Source organism: Octopus bimaculoides, chromosome 5 (assembly GCF_046866305.1).
Source record: "Octopus bimaculoides isolate indiv1 chromosome 5, ASM4686630v1, whole genome shotgun sequence".
Classification (NCBI taxonomy): domain Eukaryota; kingdom Metazoa; phylum Mollusca; class Cephalopoda; order Octopoda; family Octopodidae; genus Octopus; species Octopus bimaculoides.
In genome coordinates, this window is record NC_142932.1 from 95,969,624 (window position 1) to 95,983,854 (window position 14,231).

Genomic DNA, 14,231 nt, shown 5'->3' on the forward strand with positions numbered 1-14,231 from the left:
ACCATAACTAAGAAAAGGTAAAAAGAAACTAAATAATTTATTTATTATACACAGTTCAATGAAATTATCATCATCATCATCATCATCATCATTGTTTAATGTCACTTTCCATGCTAGTATGGGTTGAACAGTTTGACTAAGGACTGATAAGCCAGGAGGTTGCACCAGGCTCCAATCTGATCTGACAAGGTTTCTATAGCTGGATGCCTTTCTTAACACCAACCACTCCGAGAGTGTAGAGGGCACATTTTAGATTCCACCAGCATGGGAGCCAGTCAGGCGGCACTGACATCGACCATGCTTGAACGGTCCTTTTTACGTGCCATAGGTATGAAATCATATAAATTAAATTTTGAGAATACTTAATGTATGCATTTTGTTTAAATGCTTTTAGGCTGTGGTATTTCATCTAAGAAAAGTCCCTTTAAGATGTAACATGTTAAAATACACTGTATACCTCAAAACCAGGCAAAATGAATTGCCCCATAGGTAAATGGGAACAACAGATAGTGATATTTTGTTGTTATTTTGGCTTATCTATACCATATATTTGAATCACCCTCAAAATGAATTGAAATCGCTGGTCTGATGCATATGCAAATGGCATAAAATCTATCAGCTGATGTGCAACAGTGCCACACAGTGCTACATCTAACTCAAAAATTTTGTTTTACTTAGATTTCGCACTATTTGCATATATATCAGACCAGTGATTTGAATTTATTTTGAGGGTGACTCAAATATATGACACCAATGAGCTGAAATAACAGTGAAATATCAATATCTGTCATTTTCATTCAACTATGGTGCGGATTCCTTTCACCTGATTTTGATATAATGTTTCTTAACACTATGTCTTAAAGGAAATTTCCCTTGACAGAATATCACAGCCTAAAAGTCTTTAAACAAAGCGCATACATTAAGTATGTAGCATCAATAATAATTATAAACAATTTCTTTTTCCATAGGCTTAAGTTTTAGTTTGCTATTACTTTTAGTTTGCCTAGTTTTATAAACAGTTGTTCTGCATATGGATATAGTCAGTTTAGAATACATTAAAAAGAAAGTAAGAAAATGTTAATATATGTCTATAGTTTAGTATATTTTTTTGAATGCACAGTTCTACTTTTAAAACATATTAGAAACATGTTTTTTCAATACATGACATCATCATCAAAAAAATTTCATGGAAGAAGAAAAATCAATAAAACAGTTTGATTTCAGATACAGTAAATCAAACCAACCATATTACATTTTATACTCAAAATGATCAGCTCCAGTCTCTCATACCTACCCAATAATGTCATTCTAAAAATATACAATCACATCACCAAAATCTCAAAACTACAAGATAATGTATGATTATTTCAAAACAATGTTAATAAATAAATATTACATTTAAGAAACTAATCTAAATGTCAAAGGGATAAAAGCATGAGTAACAATAATTACAATATGAAGAAACAACTTAATCATATCCCAACTATTCTGACACTATCTACTTTCAAGAAAGCAAAACATAAAAAGGCAATAAAAAACACATGTATTTACCTCATTCCTTTGATTATTGTTCTCATAAATGTCATTCAGGCTATCATTTACAGTGTCTAGACATATCAAGTATAACAGTTGAGTATAAATATAGAATATATATAATATATACGTTAATACAAAGCTTAACAAAAAGAAAAGCAATTACATAAACAGCATTAAAAATAGTGATTTTTTTCACAGTGAATACAAATTAGACAACTTAGTAGACCTTTGATATTTATTATGTTGATCATAGAAAAATGAAAGACAAAATTGACATCAATGGGATTTGAGCTCAGAAAGCAGTGGGACTAAATTAAATAATGCTAAGTATTTAATTTGGCATTCTACTATTTCTGTTATTCAAATATTTTATTGATATTTAAAGATAGTAACATTAGATTAAGAGAAACCATTCACTATTTTCCAATATTATTTTCATGCCAAAGGTATCTATAAGCAAGACTGATTGTGGGTATTCAACAACAATAGCTGATCAAGGTGCGAAATATTCACCATTGCAAACCTACTTTATACTTTGTGTCTCATGTCTAATAACTCAGGGCTAATGTTATCCTTTTTTTGTTTCTTTGTATAAATAAAAGTTACAAAAAATACATTAATGAACTAGACTGTTAGTAAGGATTAATAAAAGTGCAAAAGCGTGGTTATATATGAATGTTTACAAGAAGTAGCTTATACAAGCAATGAAATTTTAATATTTTAAGGGACTTCTTTAAATACATGCACACATATATTATTAAGCTGTATATTCTATTCAAACAAATAATGAGCCAAAATGTTTTCTAACTCTTGCTTTAATGAAAGTAATTTTAATAAAAGATTGCTTATATAGTTACCATTAGGTCTCCTTGAAAGATTAACATAAGCAACATCCATGACTTTAAAAAAAGTAAAAAATTATAAATAACAATGGCCGTAAATAACATTTAAAATATGTTAGTAGTGTGTTGACACTAATAATAAATGCTAATAAAATGGGCTCAAATGCACACACTCACACATACACTCACATATGCACATGTTCCTATGGGACAACTTATTGAGGACCATTTGTAGCTGGTGCAAAGTTACAACCAGACCTAGGGTTACATGGTGGTGGAACAATGAAATAGAACCATAAGCATAAAGAAATAGGCCTGAAAGGAGTGAACGAGTGGGAATAGCAGATAAGTATGCCAGGTAGCTAGAAGGGAAGCTAAGTGATGAGTATATTTAGCTTGGGGAAAAGTAGAAAGGAAGACGTTTGCCAGTGTTCTGCACTGTGAGGTCAAGCGGTGTGTGGTGTTTTGGATTTGTAGACAGTGTCAGAGAAAATAATGATGTTGTAGGAGAGAAATGTGTCTGCATGGATGATGGTACACTTGCACTTAGAGAATCTTCAAAGAAAATGTAGTGTCTCTAAATGTGGAGAATGCCTGGGAGAAGGAGAATCTTCCTAAACTGAGTCCAACAGAGGGACTAGCTATCTGAGTTGAAAGCAGCATGATAGGTGAAGCAATTAAGGATATAAAGATGGGGAAAACCCTTGGTCTATCAAGAATTATCACCAAGATGCTTAAGGTATCTGGTAGTGTGTGATATGGCCTAGTCACCAGTTTAGTCCATCAGGTTGTCCAGAAAGAGGTCATACCCAATAACTGATGCAGCAGTGTTACAATCAACTATTACAAAGGTAAAGGTGATGCCTTAGAGAGAAGTAATTACAGAGGTATCAAATTACTGGACCAGGAAATGAAAGTTACTGAGAAAGTCATAGCTCAACTAATTAGGAAAATAGTTAACATAGATGAGATACAAATGCTATCTTCTTAATAAGGCAACTGCAGGAGAAGCATTTAGTGAAAAATGGCCTTAGAGTTAACTTAGCAAAGACTAAAGTACTAGTAAGCAGGAGTGCAAATAAATTACTAATATCTTCAGGAAAATGGTCATACTGGATAAAAGGTGTAAGTAGAATTTTCCTATAATGTATCTACTGCAAGTTAGAAGTACAGTGGAATCAGAGGTAAATTAACAGAGAAAGTAGTCTGTGTGTGTGACAGATGTGCAGGTACAATAAACACTAAGAATACACAGGAAATAGACTTCCTCAAATGCCCAGAGAGATCCTTAGAGACCAAATTAGCAGGAAACAAAAATACTCTGAAAGTGTAGTTACTAGAATAAGAACCAGCTGGATAAAGTTCAGAGTTATTACTGTTGTTGGTAACAAAGGGTCTTTCTCTGTGAGTGAAAGGCAGATTATATAAAGCATGTGTATGGACAACTGTGCTATATGGCAGTGAAACATGGGTTGTGACTGAAAAGGACATGTGAAGGCTTGTAAGAAATGAAGCAGGCAAACTCTGCTAGATGTGCAATGTCAGTGTGAGGTTCGACAAAGTGTAAATCTTTTAAGAGAAAAATTGGGTACAAGTGACATCAGATGTAGTGAAGAGAGAAGATTGTGCTGCTATGGTCATGTGATGCATATGGATGAGGACAGCTGCATAAAGAAGGGCTGATCTCTAAATGTGGAGGGAACTTGTAGAAGGAGTAGACCCAGGAAGACATGAGACAAAATAGTGAGAAATAATCTTCACCAGGAATGACAGAGGAGATCATAAAGTACTGAGACCATTGGTGATTTGCTGTGCTCGAGAAAACCTAGCCAGCTAAGTAAAATTGAGGTCCTAAAGTCATGTCTTTTATGTCTCTGCCCCACCTCATGCACACAAACCATCATCCAACATTTCTCATTAACCCATCATCCACCACTCACCCCACCCATTGCATTCCCTTCCACTCCTCCCTCACATACCTACCTGCATGCAATATGTCTCCATTGAATTTCTTTCCCACAACATACCCTGTCATACCCCCTCCCTCTAACTGTTCCCACTCATTACATCCCCTCTCCATCCACCACTCTCCTTTCACAATCTTGTGAACTCACTCACACTCACCTCCAATCCACTCACCCTCACACCTTCATCTTCTCTCTCTCTCCTTTCTCTCTCCACTCACACTCCACCTGAGGCAGTCACATTTCTTCTCTAATGCATGACTCATTTTTCTGTCCCTCAATATTTCTCCCACCTTCAGGTGAGGGGTCTTGTCTTGCTAGTTACCTGGTGACCTCACTGCTGCTGGTGCCATGTAAAAGCAACCAGTACACTTTGTAAAATGATTGGTGTTAGGAAGGGCATCCAGCCATAGAAACCATGCTAAAGCAGACAGCAGGAATTGGTGCTACTTCTGACTTGCCACTTCCTGTGGCACCACCTAATCCATGCCAGCATGGTAAGCAGGTGCTAAATGTTGTTGTTGTTGTTGTTGAGGAGGAGGAGGAGGAGGAGGAAACAAGATGAGGACAAATATCTGTCAAATGTAAATAATGGGATATTTATTGTTTGTAGAAGAAGCTTTAATTATTTTGATGTTGCACAGAAATAGCAAAAGTCATAATAATAAAATATATTGTAATGTATATTATATCATATAGATAAACATGTACTTGGAAACAAAAAATATTTGAAATACAGCCAAACTGAGTGTAAAGTATAGGTTTTTCATCCTTGCTTTGATGTATTTTAAAAGAGTGTACTAATACCTAATAAATTCATTTGCTATGAAAAAGTAAAGAGGAAAGAAAGCCTAATTTTGGTAAATATAGCATTTCAGAGTTAGTGCTTGGAAAGAAAGTTCTTCAGTAAAGTGGTTCTTAAATTATATTCCATACTAGTATAAAGGCAGCACTCTGTGCAGACTTTTAAGCTAGCTCCTGTGGAGGGCTAATTGGGCCTGTGGCTCAAAACTAAACAGAGCTAAGTAGCATGATTATCATACTATAATGACTATATGTCTCAGTAGTGTTTGATCAGAGGTTAAAGACAGATGAGAATTAATTCTGTAATGCGATCATTCTATTGTGTCAGTCCCAAGTTGAATTCCAACTGTTAACCAATTTGTCCCAGATTTTTCATCTCAATGTAAAATTAATGAAGCAAATGTCATTTATCTTCTCCTCTGATGTCATCTGACAAATGCCAACCAAGATGGCATGAATCAGCTAAACTTTAACTGCTAGAAATGGCAACCCAAATGCTTTTAAATCAGATCCTAATAATGTATGTTCAAGAGCCAAATGAAGGGCAGATTTTCAATCCTGTGATCATACTGACTCCAAAAAGGTATATTATGTCTATGTGGAGCAAATTCAGACTGAGATACAGGGATCCCAGAGAGAGAGACAGAATTTTGCTTTTATTATTATAGAAGCAAAAAATGCTAATTTTAGTAGAGATATTATATAAAAGTAGTATTTATGTGTGGGAGAATTGCTCACAGAACAAAATTTACTTTAAGTTTTAAACAGTGGCTAGGAAAAGGTTGTTTGAATACATGTGTCAACAAGGCAAAAACAAAAACATTTTTTCTTAAGGATAATTTTTATACTTATTTTCACTTTAAGTTACTACAAAAACTAAGGAAACAATATTTTACTTCTCTTAGATTATTAAAATAAAGACTAAAAGGTAATAAAATCATTTTAGCCAAAATCATTTGAGATTTCAGCATTGTTGTTCTACATTGTTGTACACATGGGGAAAATCAGTGTATTTTTCACATCCAGAGCTAGTTGAAGCATCACTTTCTTCTGTGATTCCTAGAGTATCATCATCATCATCATCATCATAATCTAACTCATCTGATGATGAAAACAACCCAGAAAAATCTTCTTCATCATTGTATAGATATTCCAGTTATGACTTGATTTCTCTCATCAGTAAGGGCCACTTACACTTAGATGCATTTGATGAAGTAGATGCTCAGGTGTTACTTGAAGATGGCTGTATTCATGCAAAATTTTTTAAAACTCAATTGATGATGCCCCCTGTTCTCTAATAAAACATCAGTTGATGACGTTTGCTGTTCTCTAATGAAATATCAATTGGTGATGTCCACACCATTTAAGGGTTAAAGGGATTTGACAGCATTCTACTATATCAGTCATCAAATATTTTACTGATATTTAAAAGTTACCATTAAGAGAAATTGCTCACAAATATGTCTACAGAAATAAGACACTTTCCAATATTAATTTCATGTCAGAAGTGTCCATAAGCAGGAGTGAATGTGGCTACTCATCAAAAATAAATGATAAAGGTGTAGAACTCTCCCAGTTGCAAATCTCTCCCAAACTATTTTGTCTAATTTCAATGCAAATATTTAGTGAATGCAATACTACTTATATCATTATTTGGTTTATTTGCTGTACAACTGAAACTTACAGAAAATTGTTTTACAAACTGGATTAATAAAATGGTAAAATATTGGAGGTACAAATGAATGCCTACAAGATGTTTATCATATATTCAATGGATTTCCATCATTTTTAAAGTTTAAATTGCAATCCTACCAACATATTAAGCTGTATGTTCTATTCAAAGAAAGAATGAGCCAAAATTGTTACTAACTTGTCCTGCAATACATTTAAATACTTACCATCAGGTTTCTTTGGAATGTTAACATAAACAGCATCCAAGTCTTTAAGAAATATAAAGGAAAATAAATAACATAGCTGTAAATAATATTTAAGATATGTTAGAAGTGTGCTAATACTACCAGAATAAATATTAAAGACACACTGAAATAATCGCATACATGTGCACACACACATACACACATCAACAGAAAAAAGTCAGTGTTAGCATTCTATTTAAGTTTTGCACTATTCTGAAGGCATGCTGTGTACTTCCAATATTAATTCATACTTACTGGGTTGTTTCATGCATACATATTTGGGCTCGCTATCTTCAGCATGTTCATCTTCAAAAACTAAAAGAAATTTAATATAAAATGGGTGTATTTATTGTTAGGATATTTTAAGTGTTTCAATATTGCACAGAAAGTAGTAAAAATATGTTATAATGTATATTTTGTATATAAACATCTCTATATAAACATGTATTGAGACAGAAAATATATTTGAAATACAGCCAAACTGAATATAAAGTATAAGCTCTTCATCTTCTCATAGATGTATTGAAAAACAGAAAAATATTGCCTCATAAATTCATTTCTTATGAAAAAAAACAGAAAGATCAGTTTTGATAGATATGGCATATCAAATTTAGTGTTTGGAGAGAAGGTTTCTCCATAAAGTATGACACTCATAATTTTTTTCCATCCACAAAATTAGCATTTTGTTATAGAAATTACATAAAAGAAGTGCATATTGAGATCATTAAGAGATTGAAAAATGAACACAAAACATTATTATAACATCTAAAATATGCTAGTGGTGAGCAGATACTACTACAATGAATACCACTGAGATACACTCAAACACTTACATACGCACAAAAGTAAAAGGAGAGTTAATTCAAATTATAGTTGTTAGCTTTCTAATCATGATTTAGACTATTCTAAAGTCATGCTGTACACTATCAATGTCTGTTATATTTACCAGGAGGTTCTGGGCATATATTTTGGTGCTCACAAACTTCAAAATAATGATGCTCCACACCTTCATGAAATTAGATTAAAAATGGGTTGTTTATTGTTTGGAAAAAGTGTTTTAAATATTTTGTTGCTGTACTGCAAGTCATAAAGCAAATGACAAAATATATTGCAACACTTATTTTATATATAAACGTGTATTAGGTAAAAAAAATTATTTGAAATCCTGTCAAACTTAGAGTACAGTATGAGTTCTTCATCTCCTCCTCTCATTGATGTATTCAGAAAAGGAAAATAATGTCTAATAAATTCATTTACTATGAACAAATAAGGACAAAGAACGTCTAATTTTACTTAATATGGCATTTCAAAGTTAGTGCTTGGAGAGAATGCTTCTCACATACACACATCAATAGAAAAACGTTAGTGTTGGCATTCTTTTCAGGTTTTGCACTATTCTGAAGGCGTGCTGTGTACTTCCAATATTGATTCATACTTACTGGGTTGTTTCATGCATACATATTTGGGCTCACTATCTCCAACATCTTCGTCTTCAAAAACTAAAAGAAATTTAATATAAAATGGGTGTATTTATTGTTAGGATATTTTAAGTGTTTCAATATTGCACGGAAAGTAGTAAAGATATCTTATAATGTATATTTTGTATATAAGCATCTCTATATAAACATGTATTGAGAAAGAAAATATATTTGAAATACAGTCAAACTGAATGTAAAGTATAAGCTCTTCATCTTCTCATAGATGTATTGAAAAACAGAAAAATATTGCCTCATAAATTCATTTCTTATGAAAAAACAGAAAGATCAGTTTTGATAGATATGGCATATCAAATTTAGTGTTTGGAGAGAAGGTTCCTCCATAAAGTAAAATACTCAAAATTCTTTTCTATCCACAAAATGCTAATTTTTTTTTTTTATAGAAATTACATAAAAGAAATGCATATTGAGATCTTCAAGGGATTAAAAAGTGAACACAAAACAAGAGTGCAGAGAACAGGGATGGACTGTCGAGTATTACCACCTGGCAATGGAGGCTAGGGGCTTCATTGAAAGGAAAATGACGACATTATTTAAAAGAAGGTTTGCATTTTCGAGCTCAGAGCTGAGAAAAGTAATAAGGAGGATACAAGAGGCAGTCGAAAAAGCCAGCTTCTATATATGGCTGAAGTGAGAAGATCCAAAATGGCTTGAAAGCTATAACATGCTGAGTGGGAAATAGCATTGCTAGGTGAGTCTGGCTGACACTTAAGCAGCATCACTGATTGACATTTGGGCCAAGGTAACGATCTTGTTCTTTGCATGCCCTCCCTCTGGTTTGAAGACTTGTACCACTAAACAGCTGGTCAGATCTGGCTGCTAGAAATGAAACTAACACGACACTGTTGGAAGGCAGATTTAAAGAGGGCATATGCTAAAACTCCATTGGTCAGATGAAGCTTAGACAGTGTCAAGTGACAGTTAGCTGGTGTTGACTGCTGGAGCCTACTGGCAAGTATTTGAAGGGAATTTTGGCAGGATGGTCAGTTGCCTGCTGACATTCGTTGACACTGCATTGAAGAAACCAAAGAACAAAAGAAAAAAGGAGAAAGAAGAAACGCATTCAACACCAGAGCTGAAGACACCTCCGAAAGGTGAGGGGACCACCACATCAAAAACGGTTGACAAGTAGGGGCTGAAACTGGACGTGGTTTCTCCTGATGATGTCTTTAGCCACTGGATCCTACAAAGGGGCTGTTGAGGTGGTGAACCACAAAATGTGGTTGGAATTCCTGACATCTAAAATATGCTAGTAATGAGCAGACACTACTACAATGAATACCAAGATACAAACACTCACATATGAACAAAAGTAAAAAGAGAGCTAATTCAAAATATGGTTGTTAGCTTTCTATTCATGTTTTAGACTATTCTAAAGTCATGTTGTGTGCTATCAATGTCTGTTATATTTACCAGGCAGTTTTGGGCATATATTTTGGTGCTCACAAACTTCAAAATAATGATGCTCCACACCTTCATGAAATTAGATTAAAAATGGGTTATTTATTGTTTGGAAAGGATATTTAAATATTTTGTTGCTGCACTGTAAGTCATAAAGCAAATGTCAAAATCAACAACGTCCATGCTAACTGGTTAACATCTGTACAAGTCTCTTTAAGATTCATTTTTCTTTTTTGTTTTGTCAAATTATACCACTTCTTTCTTTCTCTCTTCTTATCTCATCCTACTTCTGCTCTTGATTCCGTACTTTCATGTTTAATTATATTTTTCTGCATCGTTAGTGTGCAAGTATCTACTTCTTTTTACTTCATTTTACCTAAGTTTTTATAAGTTACTTTAATTATCATAAATATTCTATCTAGATCCAAAGCATCAGAGGCGAGGGTGGAAAGGTCGATCCACCAAGTTAAATCATTGATCAATCATTCAAACTGAACCCAAGCCATCAGGAAAACTTTTTCTTCACATATGAGTATAGGATTTATTTTCAAAAAACCTATAATTAAAAGGACCTCAAGAAGTATATTCAAACTAAAATGGGGAATCAAAAGGGAGGTGAGAGGCTGAGGCTACCCCGAAAACAAACAAACAATTCATTAGAAAACTAGATAAAATCAGTCTTATATGCACTTTTATATAACTATTAAATTATTAATCAATTTAATAATTCAATAATTGGTCTTATATACTTAATTTAATTAGAGTAAAATTTAATATTGAACTATGTTTAATAGAATATAACAAAATATATAAAATTATTTTTGCTTTTAAAAAGAAAATACATTTTCAATCATCATCATCATCATCATCATCGTTTAACGTCCGCTTTCCATGCTAGCATGGGTTGGACGATTTGACTGAGGACTGGTGAAACCGGATGGCAACACCAGGCTCCAGTCTAATTTGGCAGAGTTTCTACAGCTGGATGCCCTTCCTAACGCCAACCACTCAGAGAGTGTAGTGGGTGCTTTTACGTGTCACCCGCACGAAAACGGCCACGCTCGAAATGGTGTCTTTTATGTGCCACCCGCACAAGCCAGTCCAGGGGCACTGGCAACGATCTCGCTCGAAAATCCTACGGGAGCCAGTCAGGCGGTACTGGCAACGGCCACGCTCAAAATGGTGCATCTCATGTGCCACCCGCACAAGAACCAGTCCATGGGCACTGGCAACGATCTTACTTGGCTTGCCGGGTCTTCTCACGCACAGCACATTTCCAAAGGTCTCGGTCAGTAGTCATCGCCTCGGTGAGGCCCAATGTACGAAGGTCTTGCCTCACCACCTCAGCCCAGGTCTTCCTGGGCCTACCTCTTCCACGGGTTCCCTCAACTGTTAGGGTGTGGCACTTTTTCACGCAGCTATCCTCCTCCATTCTCACCACATGTCCATACCAGCGCAATCGTCTCTCTTGCACGCCACAACTGATGCTTCTAATGTTCAGCTTATCTCTCAAGATACTTACACTCTGACGGGTATTCACATTGACATTACACATCCAACGGAGCATACTGGCTTCATTCCTTGCGAGCTTACGTATGTCCTCAGCAGTTACAGCCCATGTTTCACTGCCATGTAGCATGGCTGTTCGTACGCATGCGTCATACAGTCTGCCTTTTACTCTGAGTGAGAGTCCCTTTGTCGCCAGCAGGGGTAAGAGCTCTCTAAACTTTGCCCAGGCTATTCTTATTCTAGCAGCTACACTTTCAGCGCACCCACCCCCACTACTAACTTGGTTGCCCAGATAGCGGAAGCTATCGACTACCTCTAGTTTTTGTTAACTCTTTTTGGCAATTCAAGTTTGATTCAACAATAAATCAGCCCTATTTTCTCCATGAGTTTACCAGCTCACTTGCTTTAGCTATCACTTTTATAATTTAGTTTCTTTTCATCAAATTAATTTTCTTTCTGGATTGTCAACTGAAAAGGGAAAGATGAATTTTGTCTTGTTATTTTTATCTTTTTATAAGCATAAATATTAATCTGTTTTTCCTGATTATTATAGCCTTTGATTTAGTTAACTGCATAATGTATTAATTTTATAAATTTGGTTTTAGAACTAATTTTATTCTTGGCTAAAAAGGTATATTGGTTTACCTTACTTTTCACCCTTGACGAAAACACTTGAAACTAACCTCTTGTTTATTCAACATTTTTGAAAATATTTGTTTATTATTTCAGATAAACATGGCAAGTGCACCTAAAAAAAAGTGTAGACAATATTCTGTTGAATCTAATTCCTGTGTGCTCTTAGTGCTTATTGTTTCTGCACATCTTCCACATACAAAGACTACTCTATCTGTTAATCTACCTGTGATACCACTGCATCTCTTATGTGTCCATAGTTTACACTGAATGCAGCGAATGGAATTTCTTCTAACTCCTTTCCTACTTATTGAGTAGGGCCATTTGCCTGACAGAAAGAAAGTTTTATCTTCTTTCTTACTAACAACAACTATTGTCTTAGCTATGTTAACTTTAAGGACCTTTGATTCCAGGTTTTGTTTTCATACCTGGAATTTCTTCTCCAATTCTGCTAAAGATTCTGCAATAAGGGCAAGGTCATCAGCATATAGTAGTTCCCATGGGAATCTAGTTTTGAATTCCTCTGTTCTGGCCTGGAGGACTATAATAAATAAGAACAAGCTGAGAACCGAACCCTGATGAACCCCTACCTGAATGCCAAATTCATCACTGTATTCATAGCCGACTCTCATCTTACTGACAGCACCACTGTACATGGCTTGGATAGCTCTAACAAGTCACTCCTCTACTCCTAACTTCCTTAGAGACCACCATATAACAGAGTGGGGAACTCTGTTGAAAGCCTTCTCCAGGTCAGTGAAGGCTGAGTACAATGGCTTACTTTTGGCCAAGTACTTTTCCTGCAGCTGTCTCACTAGGAAGATGTCATCTGTGGTACTCTTCCCAGGTACAAAACCAAACAGTATCTCATCTAGTTTAATTCTATTTCTAATCAATTGAGCTATAACCCTCTCAGTAACTTTCATGACTTGGTCTACCAGTTTAATACTTTTGTAGTTGTTTCTATCTAAGTCATCACCTTTACCCTTATAGCAGCTAACTATAATTCTACTACACCAATCGTTGGGGATGGTGCCTTCCTGAATAACCTGATTAACTATACGAGTGACTAAGCTGTATCCTATGCCACCGGAAATTTTTATAATCTCAGCCAGCAGTAATTCCTGATGGCTCAGGGCCTTTCCCTGTCTTCATGTCCTTAACTGCTTTATCTATTATGCTGCTGTCAACTGTGACGACTGGTCCCTCAACTGGTTCGATATTTGGTGAACTCTCCTTCTCCCATTCATTTTCCACAATTAGTAACCTTTCATAATGACACTTCCATGCACCTTTCTTCTCTGAGTCACTAAGTGCAAGCATACCATTATCTATTCACACACATTTCTCCCCTACCACATCTCTATTTTCTCTGACACACTGCTTTGCAATCCTGAACACCTCACACCTCTGATCCTCACGTTGTAGGACATTTGCAAATCTCTTACCTTCAGCTACTCCTTTTGCTATGTTTACCTGATGTCTAGCGCCTCTTTTGGCTACCTGCTTCCACCATTTTCCCATAATTTCCAGGCCTGTCTCTTTGCCTTTATAACACTGTCAACCTCCTTGCTCCACCACCATGTCACCCTTGGTCTAGCTGGGACTCTGCACCAAACACAGATTTCATCTGTAGCCATCAACAGATTACCCCTCAAGAACTTCCAGTTGTCCTCTAAGCTATATGTCACCAACTCTTCTTCTCTTTCGTGAGAAGCTTCCATTAGCAAATCTCTAAACTTTTGTTTGTTTGCTGGGTCTTTGAGCTTTCATAATCTTTTTTTCCAGATTGGTTTATTTCTCTGTGTCTTTCTAGCTTTAATTCAGAAGTCACTAACTAGTAACCTATGTTGGGTTGTACACTCTTCACCTGGGAAAGACGTTGCATTTTTAAGCATCCATCTATCTCGTTTCCTGGTGAGGAGGTAGTCAATCTGGCTTATGTGCTCACCGGACTGATAAGTGATTAGGTGGCTGGCTGGTATTTTGAAGTTAGTGTTGCAGATCATGAGATCATTTGCATCACAGAACTCCAGCAGTCTTGTTCCCTCCTCATTTCTAGGTCCAAAGGCATAGCCCCCATGCAATCCCTGTAATCCATGGGGGTACTCTCCAACATGTCCATTGAGG

At 35.5% G+C, this 14,231-nt stretch overlaps 1 protein-coding gene across 5 annotated transcripts in view; it reads right to left on the minus strand.

The window, feature by feature from the left end:
• The window catches only part of LOC106869178 (uncharacterized), a 103,974-nt gene that overhangs the window by 10,218 nt on the left and 79,525 nt on the right, over positions 1–14,231 (minus strand). For 3 of the 5 annotated variants that reach the window (XM_089352717.1, XM_014914800.3, XM_089352718.1), the window contains 5 exons: positions 8,502–8,561; positions 7,318–7,377; positions 7,045–7,086; positions 2,394–2,435; positions 1,552–1,607 (listed from right to left, as the gene is read on the minus strand). In XM_089352717.1, the coding sequence (XP_089208843.1) occupies positions 1,552–1,607; positions 2,394–2,435; positions 7,045–7,086; positions 7,318–7,377; positions 8,502–8,561 (260 nt within the window). The remainder of the gene's footprint in view (positions 1–1,551; positions 1,608–2,393; positions 2,436–7,044; positions 7,087–7,317; positions 7,378–8,501; positions 8,562–14,231) is intronic. The other 2 variants (XM_052968288.2, XM_052968286.2) reach the window with 1 other exon arrangement.